This window comes from Gorilla gorilla, chromosome 10 (assembly GCF_029281585.2).
Source record: "Gorilla gorilla gorilla isolate KB3781 chromosome 10, NHGRI_mGorGor1-v2.1_pri, whole genome shotgun sequence".
NCBI classification, from domain to species: domain Eukaryota; kingdom Metazoa; phylum Chordata; class Mammalia; order Primates; family Hominidae; genus Gorilla; species Gorilla gorilla.
In genome coordinates, this window is record NC_073234.2 from 95,615,877 (window position 1) to 95,631,080 (window position 15,204).

A 15,204-nucleotide genomic window follows, 5' to 3' on the forward strand; every position below is an offset into this window, starting at 1 on the left:
GATTGCGTGCAGTCTTGTAGAATAATGCAGACCTTAGAGTGTACCTTACAATGACCAATGCAGAGCACAAGGTTGGCTTGAATTTTAGTGGTTTTTGAAAAAAATTATATCCTATTTACTTTACTTTTTTTTCATATAGATTCCACTGCCGTTGTCATTATAGGGGCAGTGTTTATCAACCTGGAGAGCTCATCCCCACACCCTCGGGCTTATGGTAGGTTTCAATGATGGGGATTGTGTTTGACAAATGATGTATGTTCTAATATAATTCTTTCTTTTATATATATATTTTTTTAATTATACTTTAAGTTCTAGGGTATATGTGTACAACGTGCAGGTTTGTTACGTATGTATACATGTGCCATGTTGGTGTGCTGCACCCATTAACTCGTCGTTTACATTACATTAGGTATATCTCCTAATGCTAACCCTCCCCCCTCCCCCCACCCCACAACAGGCCCCGGTGTATGATGTTCCCCTTCCTGTGTCCAAGTGTTCTCATTGTTCAATTCCCACTTATGAGTGAGAACATGCAGTGTTTGTTTTTTTTAACCCAAACTGTAAGTAGAAATATGACTTCTGTAATTAAAAAATAAAGGTAACAATGTAATCTTTAAATATGTTATAATCATGTGATTGTATATATATGTACAAACACATATATACATAATACATGCATATATGACATTTCAAAGTGAAATAACCAAGTTTTGTACTCATAACTGCAGAAAGGAGTTATGAATTTAAGTACCTCACAGTGAAATGAAAGTCCTTTGATCATTTTTTGTTATTAGATAGAAGTTAGGGGTGAAGTACCTGTTTGAATACAACAGTATTACTGAATAGGCTCAAAAAAAAGCAATTTCAAAATAGATTTGAAAAATGTCCTGCACAGTAGTAAGTGTGCCTCCTCCCCAGGCCCATCAATACTAGAAAGATAGCACTTAATCATAGGATAACACTCATTCTGGTTATAAATTTTCTGTTGAAAATCTAGGCACGTCCATGCAGCAGTCCATACTTACATATAATTCCTAACCTCCCCTTTTTAGTTGCCCCATAGGTGCCAACAGATAATAATAGACAGTAGATAATAACAATAATAATCATTTCTAACCATTACTGTGTACCTTGTTTTGTGCTGGCACCATTCTAAGTGTTTAATATCTATTATTAAAATACTTACTCATCACCATAACCCTAAGAGATAGGCAATGTTGTTTTATCCTGATTTACAGGTGAGGAAAATGGGATACAGGTGGCTAAGGAACCTGATACTAAAGCTGGGAGTTAGTCCCAGGCAACCTGGCTTGGCAGTGCTTGTCTCCTGCCTACTTTGCTCTGCAGCTGATTTTTGTATTCACAGCAGAATATTGATTATGCTCAATTTACCTTTATCTTTATCTCCACCTTTTCTCCTGTCCACATCAAGACACAGTGGCAACTAGCTCTTGGATCTTTCTGTGGTAGGCAGTACTATTATTCACACAGTTTTCCAAGCCAGAGCTCCAGGAATCATTTTCGACTCTTTCCTCTTGCTCAAAACACCTAATCAGTAAATACCCAGCAACTTTGGATTTTACTTGATTTTACTTTCTACGCGTAGTCAAAAGCCATTTCTTCCTTTCCATCATCGCTGCTTTAGCAATCAGTGTGTCTCATTTTCTCTTCCCTGGACCTTCCTCTCTGGTGTTCTTGCCTCTAGTTTTTCCCCTCTTTCATTCTGCCGAGGTGTCATGTCTTTTTGGATTTAACATAATTAATGTATGTAAACTTAGCAAAAAAAAAAAAGTAACCATCCCTCCTCAATGAAAAACAATCAAAATTCACTTAATATAGTGACTTTGCTAGCCATTCCTTTTTAAAATCCTTTGTCCCAGAATAAGTATGATATGGAAGACCTGGATGTGTGAGCTGAGACCTGTCTGTCTCAGTTCCTCTGTGCTATTCAAAGTGTGAGCAAATTCAATCAGAAGTGACTCACTCTGGTAAATCACACCTCTGAGTGTTATTCTAGTGTTCAACTACGCATTGCATGTTTTTCATGTGATGTGGACTGTATATGTGATTCCGCTTCTTCATCTGGGCTTAAATATAGAACATGTGATCTGGTCCAAAGCTGAAAGAAAAACTGTATTGGAGTTATTGAGAACTAGTGTGTTGTTTTCCATCATGTTATCTTCTTCAGGGATTTTCAAGGTTAATTTTTCCTATATGCGGCTCTTGCCTTTTACTCTGACTTTAGAATGTAAGTTGCAAGGAAGCTGTGATTCCACCCTATCTTCAATGCTGCTGCCAAAATGATTCAAAGCAACCATATCACTTTTCTGCTTAGGTCTTCAATGGCTCACCTCAGGGGTAAAATCTTAGCATCTTCTAGGAGCTAGCCTCTGCCTCTTTTGGCATTCTCACAGCCTGTCCCTTCCTGCATTGCACTTTGCTATGTAGAATGCTGCTTTACTTCTTCATGGTTTATGTGTTTCCACTGAGTGTTATAGCCTTCCTACCTTAGGTGTGCCATAACCTCCATCCACTCTTCAAAACTGTTCAGACTTTACTTCCTTTGATTCCCTGATGTTGGTTGCCAACAGATTTTAAAAACATTTTTTCTTTGTTTTACTTCTATCTCTTAACATATTTCTATGTTGCATGTGTCACACTGCATACATTATTTATTTGTGTGTCTTCCCCTCCTATGAGACAAATTATGGTAAGAACTATGAATTTTGATGTTCATGTCTCCCATGCCTATCCCAATGCTCCACACTTATAGGTGTTTGATAAAAAGTGTTGTGTTGAAATAGCGTTCCTGAAATTGGACCTAACCCAACAGCTTGTAAAAACTTCTGTGGGAAAAATAACATTTGTATAATGTACTCAATCAATTCTTGTACATTAGATTGTTGTTGAAATTCAGGAAAAAAAAAAAACAACAGATTTGGTTCCATAAATTAACTATTTATTTACTTCTAGCCAGTGTTCAAATGGGACTGTGAAATGTGATGAATTAGCAACGCCCTCTGCTGGTAAGATCTTAAAAGATGTTTTCCTGAATGAGGGTACAGCTCGGATACCGCCTCCACTCCTGGCAGAAGTCATCAATCACCTCTTCTTCCCAATGTGCATGGCTATAGCCTTGGGAATGTTCTTCAACATGGTGTTCCAGTGCTTCTTAACTTTTTCCACATTGAAAATTATAATATTTTTAGGACAGTCTGGGTTGAACATATAAGTCAGCTCAGGGGTGGAGCAGGTCAACCCAGGGATGCTGCCTAGATGCTGCCTACCACAGGACCACCTCAGGCATCCCAAGGACTTTAGGGATATGTATCTAGGCAAGTGTTGTAACCCATTTGTGGGACAGAAATTGGGAAACTCTATTTTAGACCTTCACTTCTCAGATTTTAGTGTGCACATGTGGGGATCTTGTTAAAATGCAGATTCTGATTCATTAGGTCAGGGGTGATACCTGAAATTCTACATTTCTATCAGTGGCCAAGATAACATTAATACTTCTGGTTCCTGGGCTGCATTATGAGTAGCATGGCTCTGGGACTAGTAGCAATAAATTTAACAATGCATGTAAAATGACATCCACTGTCATCCCTTCAGAATGTCATTTTAAATACCTTTCCTAAGATCTTATGTATTAGGACCATATATATTATTTATTTTCATCATATAAAGAGCCTCAAATTCTCAGTTACTATGGGCAAATTCTAGGCACATAATAAACAATACTTGCTTTCATAGATTTTAATGGGCAGGAAGAGTGTAGGCTAATAAAAGTAATTGTGAGCTATTATTGCTTTGTTATGTATTTGAATGGCCTGGTATATATTATTATTAAAGAGCTTTGAATTACATGCCCTGAATTTACTTTACAAGGATTCAGACAAGCCTGGGGCTTCTTTACAAGACATGTTTGTGGACCACACACATTCAGTAGCTACAGGGCCATCCTGACTCTGCCCCATTTGTTTCAGGGTGACTCGCCCCCATTTGATTCAATGAAGGGAAGCCCAGGTGGCTAGCCTTCTCACAGAGGAACCCACAGGATTTGATCCCTTTGGCCCCACTTGAGGAAATTTATTTGATCTCTAAGAGCCCCAAAAGCTTTCTGGAAGAATATGGAGCCCCTGTCCTGACTATAGTTATGTCTACTTCTGCACTTCTGTGGTATAGTGAGAACTGATATAAACAATGACTCGAGGTGAAGCATGATTTAGAATAATCGTGTGTTCATTGTAGCTTTGTAAAAGCTACAGTGCTTTTACATTATGCTTAAAAATTGATAACATGCTGAAAAATTGATAATATATGTATGAATTAATAAAAATATCTTGTTTTTTGACTTCAGAAAATTATATTCTAGTTAGTTACTGTCTTATGGAAGGCAGCTAACATTCTCAAACTCAAAATAGGTTTAGAATAAACCTATTTTATGAATTTTGGTGTTCATATCTCCCATGCCATGACAGAAAGTTAAGGACATTTTGTCTGTGCTTATATCTGAAGTTCACATCTGCCCAGAGGGAAAAGAGTATTTCGACTGCAGGTTTCCTGACCCTGAATTACCAGCTGGTGGTGTTAATTGTGAGACTACATGTGCAAACCTAGCCATGAACTTCACCTGCACCCCATCCTCACCCTGTATAAGTGGCTGTGTTTGTGCTCCAGGGTAAGCCTCTTCTTCATAATACAAAACATTCAGGATTTGCCTGAAAGCACAATATCTCCTGAAAACATTCTTTATAGAAATAGCCAGAATTGTTGTTCTGACTAGTGGTTAACTGGGTTGGTAGCTAGAAGACTATTGTGATTGTTTTGCTTGGCTCATGTGACATTGTGAAATATTATTAAATATTTCAGTGAAATATTTCACTGAATTGAGGAGAAAACTCATTTCTGGATGAAGCTGGAATTTCTCCCCTGATGAAACTGCAATTTTGAGAAAGTGACACAATCACTCTTCATTCAAAACACTCTTCAAGTGCATTTTTAAATATTCTGTTGTGCAGTTACTGGTATTGATGTGAAGTTGTAATAGTGATGCCAACTGTTTTATCTTAAAGAAAATAGTGTATTGAGGCTACAAAGGGCAGTGGGTAAGAGTGGGAGCTTTGGCATCAGACACACCACTGCTCAAATCCCAGCTCTGACACTGTTAGTGGAGTGATTTTTCTGCAATTTCTTTTTAAGCCTCAATTAGGCATTGTGATATGGTGTGTGTGTGTGTGTGTGTGTGTGTGTGTGTGTGTATTTAAAAATATGAGCCACTATTTTGTGGCAGCATATATTCTACTCCTATCTTCATAAATATTCTTCCATTGCAGAAATGCCTAGTACAGGTGAAAGACAAACACAGAATCTTGTGGCTATTGGCTTCCTCACAAGCACACATATAATCTGGCCTCCCTGGCCCTCCCTCTTCTGGTAATGAGATAGAGGCTGTGCAGAGGGAGTGCCATCTAAGGCAAACAGGTCACCCATTCTTCCTCATGAACATGTTCACACAAAGGGATTCCTGGGATCAGCTCGTATAAACCAGGGGCAAAGAAGAGCGAGGCCTTGTGGTTTGTTTCCCAGGAGAATTGCATTTGTCTAAATGGCCTCCATCTGGAATAGGTTGAAGAGCCAAGTAACTTGGAACTGGCATTAATCTCTTTAGAAAGAAAGGACTTAGGAGGCAGAGACAAGAAGGTCACAAAAGAACAAGTGCCTGTGGCTGGGAAAAGAAAGACAGGTAGAAATAAGGCCATAGAGCAGATAAGCAAGAAAGACATTTTAGTAAAAAGGAGAAGGGAAATAAAACCTTTATTATGGTAGAATAATTAAAACCCACAACATTGCTTGATTTATTTGATTTGATTGTGACTCTTAGGAATGCATGGCTAATTAAAGCCATATCCTAATTTTGTTTTATATGCTGTGCTTGAGCTATTATCTTTTAAAATATATTTACTGTCACCTTTGACGTTTAGTTGGACAGTGATTTATTTGCTGGCTAAATCTCATTACAAAACGTTAAGGAGATTTCCTCCTACCTTCTCTGACTGTATTGAAATAAATGTGGGTGGAATTGACTTAGAGGCCTCTGACAGATTTGGAAATATTTTATTGAGATAGCTTTCTCCTACAATATTGCTTATGGTAATGTTATTTGCCGTGTCTTCTATGTGACCTTGTCTGGCTCATTTTGGCACAGTAGTCCAGTGTGACTTGTTTCATGTGGCTCCTAACAGTGCCAGCAGTTTATTGACTGCAAAAGGACCCCATAACCCTAATTGAGAAATCACTGTGGATTGAAGAAATGGAAAATAGTATAGAGGAAAAGTCAGATGGAAATGGCTTCTATGCTGGCCCTCCTTATAAGCCGAAGTACCTCACGGCAAGTTACTTAACCACTTGAAATCTCAAGTTTCTCTTTTAATAATGGATATAACAGTATATTTACTTCTTGGATGATTGAGTATATGCTGCACACCAGTTATATAGTAAGAGCTCAGGAAATGTTTATTTCTTATCCCACTGCCCAAACTTGCTTAAAGCAGATACAAGCATACTTTCTTTCATTGTGTGTTTTGCTTTATTGCACTTCACAGGTGTTGCATTTTTGACAAATTGAAGGTTTGTGGCAACCCTGCATCAAGTAAGTCTGTTGGTGCCATTTTCCAACAGCATGTGCTTACTTGGTGTCTCTGTGTCACATTTTGGTAATTTTTGCAATATTTCAGAACTTTTTCATTATCATTATGTCTGTTACGGTAATCTGTAAACAGTGAACTTTGATTATTATGTAATTATTTCAGGGTTCCACAAATGGTGCCCATATAAGATGGAAAAATTAATTGATGAGTGTTGTGTGTGTTCCGATTTCTCCATGTATAGGCCATTCCACCATCTCTCTTGCTCTTCTTGGGTCTCTCTATTCCCTGAGACACAATACTGAAATTAGGCCAATTAATAACTCTACAATAGTCACCAAAAGTTCAAGGGAAAGGAAGAGTCACACATCTGTCACCTTAAATCAAAAGCTAGAAATGATTAGATTTAGTGAGGAAGGCATATTGAAAGCTGAGATGGGCTACAAGCTAGTCCTTTTGCAACAGTTAGCCAAATTGTGAATGCAAAGGAAAAGTTCATGAAAGAAATGAAAAGTGCTACTACTCCAGTGAACCCACTAGTGGTAAGAAAGCAAAGCAGCTAGCTGTTATGGAGAAAGCTTTAGTAGTCTGGATAGATCAAATCAGCTGCAACATTCACTTCTGCAAAGGCTTAATCCATAGCAAGGCTTTAACTCTTTTCAATTCTATAATGGCTGAGAGAAGTGACAAAGCTGCAGAAGAAAAGTTTGAAGCCAGCAGAGGTTGGCTCATGGAGTTTAAGAAAAGAAACTATCTCCATAACATAGAAGTGCAAGTGCTGATGGAGAAGCTGCAGCAAGTTATCCAGAAAATGCAACTGAGATAATTGATGAAGGTGGCTACACTAAACAATAGATTTTCAATGTAGATGAAACAGATTTATATAGGAATAAAGTGCCATCTAGGACTTTCATAGCTAGAGAGAAGGCAATGCTTGGCTTCAAAGTTTCCATGGACAGGCTGACTCTCTTGTTAGGGGCTAAGGCAGCTTGTGACTTTAAGTTGAAGCCAATGCTCATTTACCATTCAAAAAATCCTAGGGCCCTTAAGAATTATGCTAAGTCTACTCTACCTGTGCTCTGTAAATGGAACAAGAAAGCCTGGGTGGCAGCACGTCTGTTTACAGCATGGTTTACTGAATATTTTCAGCCCACTGTTGAGACCTGATGCCTAGAAAAAAATTTCCTTTTAAAATATTACTACTTATTGGCAGTGCACCTGGCACCTAGGAGTTCCAGTGGAGATGCAGAAGGATATATTAATGTTGTTTTCATGCTTGCTAACACATTTATTCTGCAGGCATTGATCAAGTAGTAATTTCAACTTTAAAGTCTTATTATTTAGGAAATACATTTCACAGGGCTATACCTGCCATAGATAGTGATTTCTCTGATGGATCTGGGAAAAGAAAATTGAAAATATTTTGGAGAGTATTCACTATTCTAAATACCATTAAGAACATTAGTGATTCATGGGTAGAGGTCAAAATATCAACACGAACAGGAGTTTGAAAAAAGTTTATTCTAACCCTCACGGATAACTTTGAGGGTTTTAAGACGTCAGTGGAGGAAGTAACTGCAGATGCAAAGGAAATAGCAAGAGAACTAGAATTAGAAGTGAAGCCTGAAGATATGACTGATTTGCTTCAATCTCATGATAAAACTTGAATGGACGAGGAGTTGCTTCTTATAGATGAGCAAAAAAAGTGGTTTCTTGAGATGTGATCTATACTTGGTGAAGATGCTGTGAACATTGTCAGAATGATAATAAAAGATTTAGAATATTGCATAAACTTAGTTGATAAAGCAGTGGTAGGGTTTAAGACGACTGACTGCAATTTTGAAAGAAAATTTTAGGTAAAACACTATCAAATGCATTGCACGCTACAGAGAAATCTTTTGTGAAAGGGGGAGTCAATCAATGTGGCAAACTTCACTGTGTCTTATTTCAAGAAATTGCCACAGATATCCCAGCCTTCAGCAAACACCACCCTGATTAGTCAGCAGCCATTAACATTGAAGCAAAACCCTCCTTCAGCAAAAAGATTATGGCTCCTTGAAGGCTCAGATGATCATTAACTTTTTTTTTTGCAATAAAGTATTTTTAAATTAAGGTATGTATATTTTTTAGATATAATGCTATTATGCATTTAATAGACTATGCTGTAAATATAACTTTTATGTGTACTAGGAACCAAAAAATCTGTGTGACTTGCTTTATTGTGATATTAACTTTATTGCTGTGGTCTAGAACCAAATTAACAATATCTCTGAAATACACCTATAATTTACAGTGATTTAAAGTTTTCCTTTTCCTTCTTCCAGTTTTGAGTAGTTATGAAAAACTCATCAGTCATTAATTAGCAATGCCAGTTAAAACCATGACTTTGGCTGGGGATATAAGAATTGTGGTTCATTTTGGTGAGGTTTCCCTCACTTAAACAACTGAACAATTAAAGTTTATGAAGAGTCTAATGTTTGAGGCATTGTGTTAAGCTATAGGAATGGGGGGTACTAAAATACATTTATTAGATAATAATAGAATCTACCTTAGGGGATTGTCACTAGGATAAGATCAGTTAGAGGCATAGTTAAAATGGTTAGAATAGTGCCTCGCCATAGTAAGCAGTCCAGAATATTAGTTTTGTTATTGTTCTTATAGTTCTTATTGTTCTTATAGTTATTGTCACTATAAGCTATTTAATGAAGTACTCAACAGTTCATTGTGATAAATCCTCCAATAAAAGTTTATAAAGTTGCTAAGTATAGGGAGTATGTGAAGGAGCTGGGGACATAAAAGATTGCATCGAATTGAGTTGTAAGTGATAAGTTTGCCAGAGAGAACATGGGAGAAAAATTTTCTAGGAAGAAGAAAAATTCAAAGCTCAGGATGCATGGCTAGAAGTTTGGGAGGGCCAAGGTGAGGGACTGTAGAATCAAGGTCATTGTTGGTCTGAAAGAAAGAAATCTAAATGAGATAATGCATCATTTATATAAATACGTTTCTTCAGTTGTCTTCTGTGTGCTACATATTGTGTGACATGAACATAAACAAGATATTTATGGTCCTCTCGAGTGAAGCTGAAAGTCTAGTGGACAGCATATACACTGAATAAGGAATTACAGTACTGTGTACAAACAGCCATGAGAGAGAGCTAAAACAACATGAGAAATTATTTCTGTTTTAGAGAAGAGGCAAGAATTCAGGGTTCCTGAATTCCATGTTAATTTTTATAATCTTGAATTTTTATAATCTTGAATTTTTATATTTTAAAGCAAAATGTAAAAAAAGTTTTATACCTTATCTATTTTAGGAGCTTTTAATTTTTATTTATTTATTATTTGTTATTTAAATAAATTAAATTATGGATTAATTCATAATAAAAAATTATTTAAATAATGACAACTAATTTTCAAATTTAATGTTTTTATCTTTATTGTTATTTTATATATTTATAATTAATTACAAAATTATTGTTCTATTATTATTTTGTTAACACTTCTAGAAAAAAATCTTTATTAAAACTTTTAGAAAAAATTGTAAGAATATTGAAATATATATTTATATTAAATGATTTGATGTTATATGTAATATATATTTAATCTTCATATCAAATATTTAGATAACACACCAAAATTAATTCTTCCCTGAGATTAGTTCAATTTTTATATTGAAATTTTATACTTAATTATATATTTATTTTTAAATTATATATTAAAATATAACATTTGTATATGTTTAACTTTTATAGCCATAGACATTTTTAGACACTTTCAGGGTATAATCTTTCAAGAAGAAAATAACACTTGAAGGACAACCAACATTCAAAAATTATCACATTAAATAAATAAGAAACAATGTGAAACACTTAATATAATGTTTTTTAGTTCCACACACACCTAAGTTAAACTCTCCTGATTTCAATTTTAAACACTCAGAAAGAAGCTTTTGATTACTCTCTATATCTTGTAACAAAAATGTTAACCATTTAATAATTTACTATTTCATCAGAAAATTGTAGGCCCTATAGACTCTTTTAAGTAGCGGATATTAAAGAACGGGACTCTCATTTCCTCTATAAATTTTTTTTCGGGATGACTCACTTTATTAGAAATTTAGGCTTCTGTCTTCCTTTCATGCACTTAGTGAATAGCAAAAAGGTCGACATATCACATCTAGTCATTTGCCTGGCATTTAGTACTGCGATATGTAAGGTACTATGTGGAAAAAGCGAGGAGAAACACTGGATTCAACTCCTCAGTAGGTTAGATAGAGTGCCTTAGACAGCTCTAATAAATATAGATGACAGTGTTAATATGCTAAGATTACTGATATTTTAAAACTGAAATCTGTAGTTCATACTAAATAGCATTTTATTCTTCATTTGGAAGAATGGCAGAGCACAAAGGAAAGTGTTATGTTCCTGAAAGCTGCCCATGTATTTGGAAAGATTGGGAGTATCTCTCAGGAGAAGTGATTGCTACACCGTGTTACACCTGGTAAGGAGATCCATTTATTTCACAAATATTTTCCTAAGTAATTGTGTAAATTTCAATCATCTTTTATTTATTTAATGAGACTGACATCAGCAAAAAGTAAATCAAGCCTCAGCAAATAATTTAAAGGCCTGCAGGAGTTGGTGGACAGTTACTATCTGCAGGGGACTATATCATTATTTTTATGCATATTTGTTCAGCCCAGAAGAAAACTGTGAAACACAACAATCTAAAATTTTAATAGGAAAAAATATCTCATGTTTATAAGAAAGTGCTAAATGTTACAAAGAAAAGACCGTATTTAATGGAAGGTTTTCAGTTTCAAGGTAAGTCAAAAGAATACCATAAAATAAAATTTGAAATATAATTTCCCTAAAATATGGACAAAGATTCTAAACTCATGAGCAATGTCATGTCTAATGCATTTAAATTTACTCAAATATGGGAGATGGCATTGTGCTCTTTCAGCTACCAGCAGACCTGTGTTCAGTTTTCATTCTATCATCTACTTTCTGTGTGACCTATGCACAATTCCCAGGCTCGGTTTTGGTGTCTGATAATTTATTTAAAGGAAGTGAAAAACGTATGCCTAATTTGTCAATGTAATAGGTGGTATCAGAATGAACTGGCAATATTCGAAAGGGATATTGACTCATGAATTCTCTTGAATACAGACATTCCAATGTTGCTGTCACTTGAAATCACTAGTTAGAGTCAAGTTTCTTTAGAAAGGTAACTTTTGTTATTTTTTAATAGCGTTTGTCGACGAGGAATGTTCAATTGCACATATTATCCATGCCCAGCAGTGTGCACAATATACGGAGACCGACATTATTATTCTTTTGATGGACTAGAATATGACTATATCAGTGATTGCCAGGTGTTTTTGATAAAGGTAGGTCACAATTACACAGTTTTATTTGCATTTGTGTAAAGATTTAATGTAAAAAACAAGTATGCTGGTCCCTGATATATCAAATTCATGTGTTATTTATAAAACCTATAAAACAATTATATATATTTTCAACTTTTATTTCAGGTTCGGGGGTACTTGGGAAGGTTTGTTAATGTGGGTATATTACATGTTGCTGGGGTTTGGTGTACAAAGAATTTCATCATGCAGGTAGTAGCACAGTACCCAATAGATAGTTTTTTGACCCTTACCCTCCTCCCATCCTTCACCCTTAAGTAGTAGGCCCCAATGTCTATTATTCCCCTCTTTGTGTCCATATATACCCAATGTTTAGCTCCCACTTATAAGTGAGAACATGCGGTATTTGGTTTTCTGTTCCTGTGTGAATTCACTTAGGATAATGGTCTCCAGCTGCATCCATGTTGCTGCAAAAGACATTTCTTTCTTATGGCCGCGTAATATTCCATGGTGTATATGTACCACATTTTCTTTATCCATTCCACTGTTGATGGGCATTTAGGTTGATTCCATGTCTTTGCTATTGTGAGTAGTGCTGCAATGAATGTATGCATACATGTGTCTTTACGGTAGAATGATTTATATTCCTTTGGGTATATACACAATAATGGGATTGCTGGGTTGACTGGTAATTCTGTTTTAAGTTTTTTAAGAAATTGCCACACTGCTTTCTACAGTGGCTAAACTAATTTACATTCTCACCAGCAGCATATAGCAGTGTATAAGCATTCCCTTTTCTTCGCAACCTTGCCAACATCTGTTGTTTTTTTGACTTTTTAATAATAGCCATTTTGACTGCTGTGAGATGGTATCTTATTATGGTTTTGATTTGCATTTCTCTAATAATTAATGATGTTGAGCATTTTTTCATATGCTTGTTGGCTGCATGTATGTATTCTTTTGAGATGTGTCTGTTCATGTCCTTTGCCCATTTCTAATGGGGTTGTTTTGTACTTATTGACTTGTTTAAGTTCCTTGTAGATTCTGGTTATTAGGCCTTTGTAGGGTGCATAATTTGCAAATATTTTCTCCCATTCTGTAGGTTTTCTGTTTATTTTGTGGACATTTCTTTGGGTGTGCTGAAGCTCTTTAGTTTAATTAGGCCCCACTTGTCAATTTTTGTTTTTGTTGCAATTGCTTTAGGTGTCTTTGTTATGAAATCTTTGACAAGGCCTACATCCAGAATAGCATTCCCTAGGTTTTCTTCTAGGTTTTTTATGATCTTAGGTCTTACTTTTAAGTCTTTAATCCATTTTTGGTTGATTTTTGTATTTAATGCAAGGAAATGTTCCAGTTTCAACCTTCTGCATATGGCTAGCCGGTTATCCCAGCAGCATTTATTGAATGGAGAATCCTTTCCTCATTGCTTATTATTGTCAACTTTGTCAAAGATCAGATGGTTGTAGGTATGTGGCTATGTTTTTGGGTTCTCTAACCTGTTCCATTGTGTCTGTTTTTGTGCCAGTACCACGCTGTTTTGGTTGTTGTAGTCTTGTAGTATAGTTTGGAGTTGGGTAGTTTGATACTTCCAGCTTTGTTCTTTCTGCTTAGGAATGGCATTGAATTTGTAGATAGCTTTGGGAAGTATGGCCATTTTAACAATATCGATTCTTCCTACCCATGAGCATAAAATGTATTTCCATTTGTTTGTGTCGTCTTGATTTCTTTCAGCAGTGTTTTGTAATTCTTGTTGTAGAGATCTTTCATTTTCCTGGTTAGCTGTATACCTAGGTATTTTTGTGTGTGTGTATGGCTATTGTGAATGGAATTACATTCTGGATTTTGCTCTCAGCTTGAACACTATTGGTGTATAGAAATGCTGCTGATTTTTCTACATTGGTTTTGTATCCTGAAACTTTACTGAAGTTGTTTATCAGTTCTAGGAGCCTTTGGGCAGAGGCTATGGGGTTTTCCAGGTGTAGAATCGTATTGTCTGTGAAGAGAGATACTTTGACTTCCTCTTCCTATTTGGATGCCTTTTATTTATTTCTTTTGCCTGATTGCTTTGGCTAGGACTTCCAGTACTGTGTTGAATGAGAGTGATGAGAGTGGGCATCCTTGTCTTGTTCCACTTCTCAGTGGAATTGGGTCCAGCTTTTGCCCATTTGGAATGATGTTGGTTGTGGGTTTGTCATAGATGGCTGTTAATATTTTGAGGTATGTTCCTCTAATGCCTAGTTTTTAGAGGATTTTTAATATGAAGGATGTTGAATTTTATCCAAAGCTTTTTCCTGCATCTGTTAAGATGATCACGTGGTTTTTGTTTTTAGTTCTGTTTGTGTGATGAATCACATTTATTGATTTATGTATGTTGCACCAACCTGTCATTCCAGGAATAAAGTCTACTTGATTGTGGTGGATTAGCTTTTTGATGTGCTGCTAGATTCAGTTTGCTAGTATTTTGTTGAGGATTTCTGTGTCTGTGTTAATCAGGGATATTGGCCTGAAGTTTTCTTTTTTCATTGTATCTCTGCCAGGTTTTGGTATTTCTTTAACTCATTCTTAACTTTTATTATTTATAGGTAATGGGCTAGTTCTTAAACATTCTGTGCCTCTGTTTCCTCATCTATAAAATGAGAAAAATAATTGTGAAAGTAGTTCTGAGGATTGAATAGATAAATATATATAAAAGGCTTAGATAGTATTTGATATAAAGTGAGTGTTCAATAAATGTTAGCCATTTTTATTGTTATTAACTTGGTTTGGTGAATATAAATATAACACATTAAACCATAATTGGGTTATACATTTTTTATGGTTATGACAATAAAAAGATATTATGCTCAATTCTGGAAATGCTATTTTGATGATATGCTTTGGTAAACTCCAGGCTTTATATATCTGATAAAATCCTTAAAATTTCTTACATTGAATGCATTTGAATTACCTGTATACTCAAATTTTAGGCATTACTGATCACAGATTTACATTTCTAAATGAAAAATTTGAGCTTTAGAAAGAAGTCACACAAGAATAAACAAAATAACATCTTTTCCTCCAGCAAACTAACCTATGATTAATGCATTTTTTTCTGGATATGACTTTTATATTATTAGAGGTTTGTGTGTGATTCTGTTATTTAAGCCTAAGTCAAGAAAACAGACTATCTTCTATTTTATATTAGTTCTGT

General features: G+C 35.5%; 1 protein-coding gene across 1 annotated transcript in view; it reads left to right on the forward strand.

The window, feature by feature from the left end:
• Positions 1-15,204, forward strand: part of OTOGL (otogelin like) — a 273,380-nt gene that overhangs the window by 163,061 nt on the left and 95,115 nt on the right. The window contains exons 25-29 of the mRNA XM_031016545.3: positions 140-214; positions 2,974-3,026; positions 4,519-4,681; positions 11,039-11,146; positions 11,900-12,038. Of these exons, the coding sequence (XP_030872405.2) occupies positions 140-214; positions 2,974-3,026; positions 4,519-4,681; positions 11,039-11,146; positions 11,900-12,038 (538 nt within the window). The remainder of the gene's footprint in view (positions 1-139; positions 215-2,973; positions 3,027-4,518; positions 4,682-11,038; positions 11,147-11,899; positions 12,039-15,204) is intronic.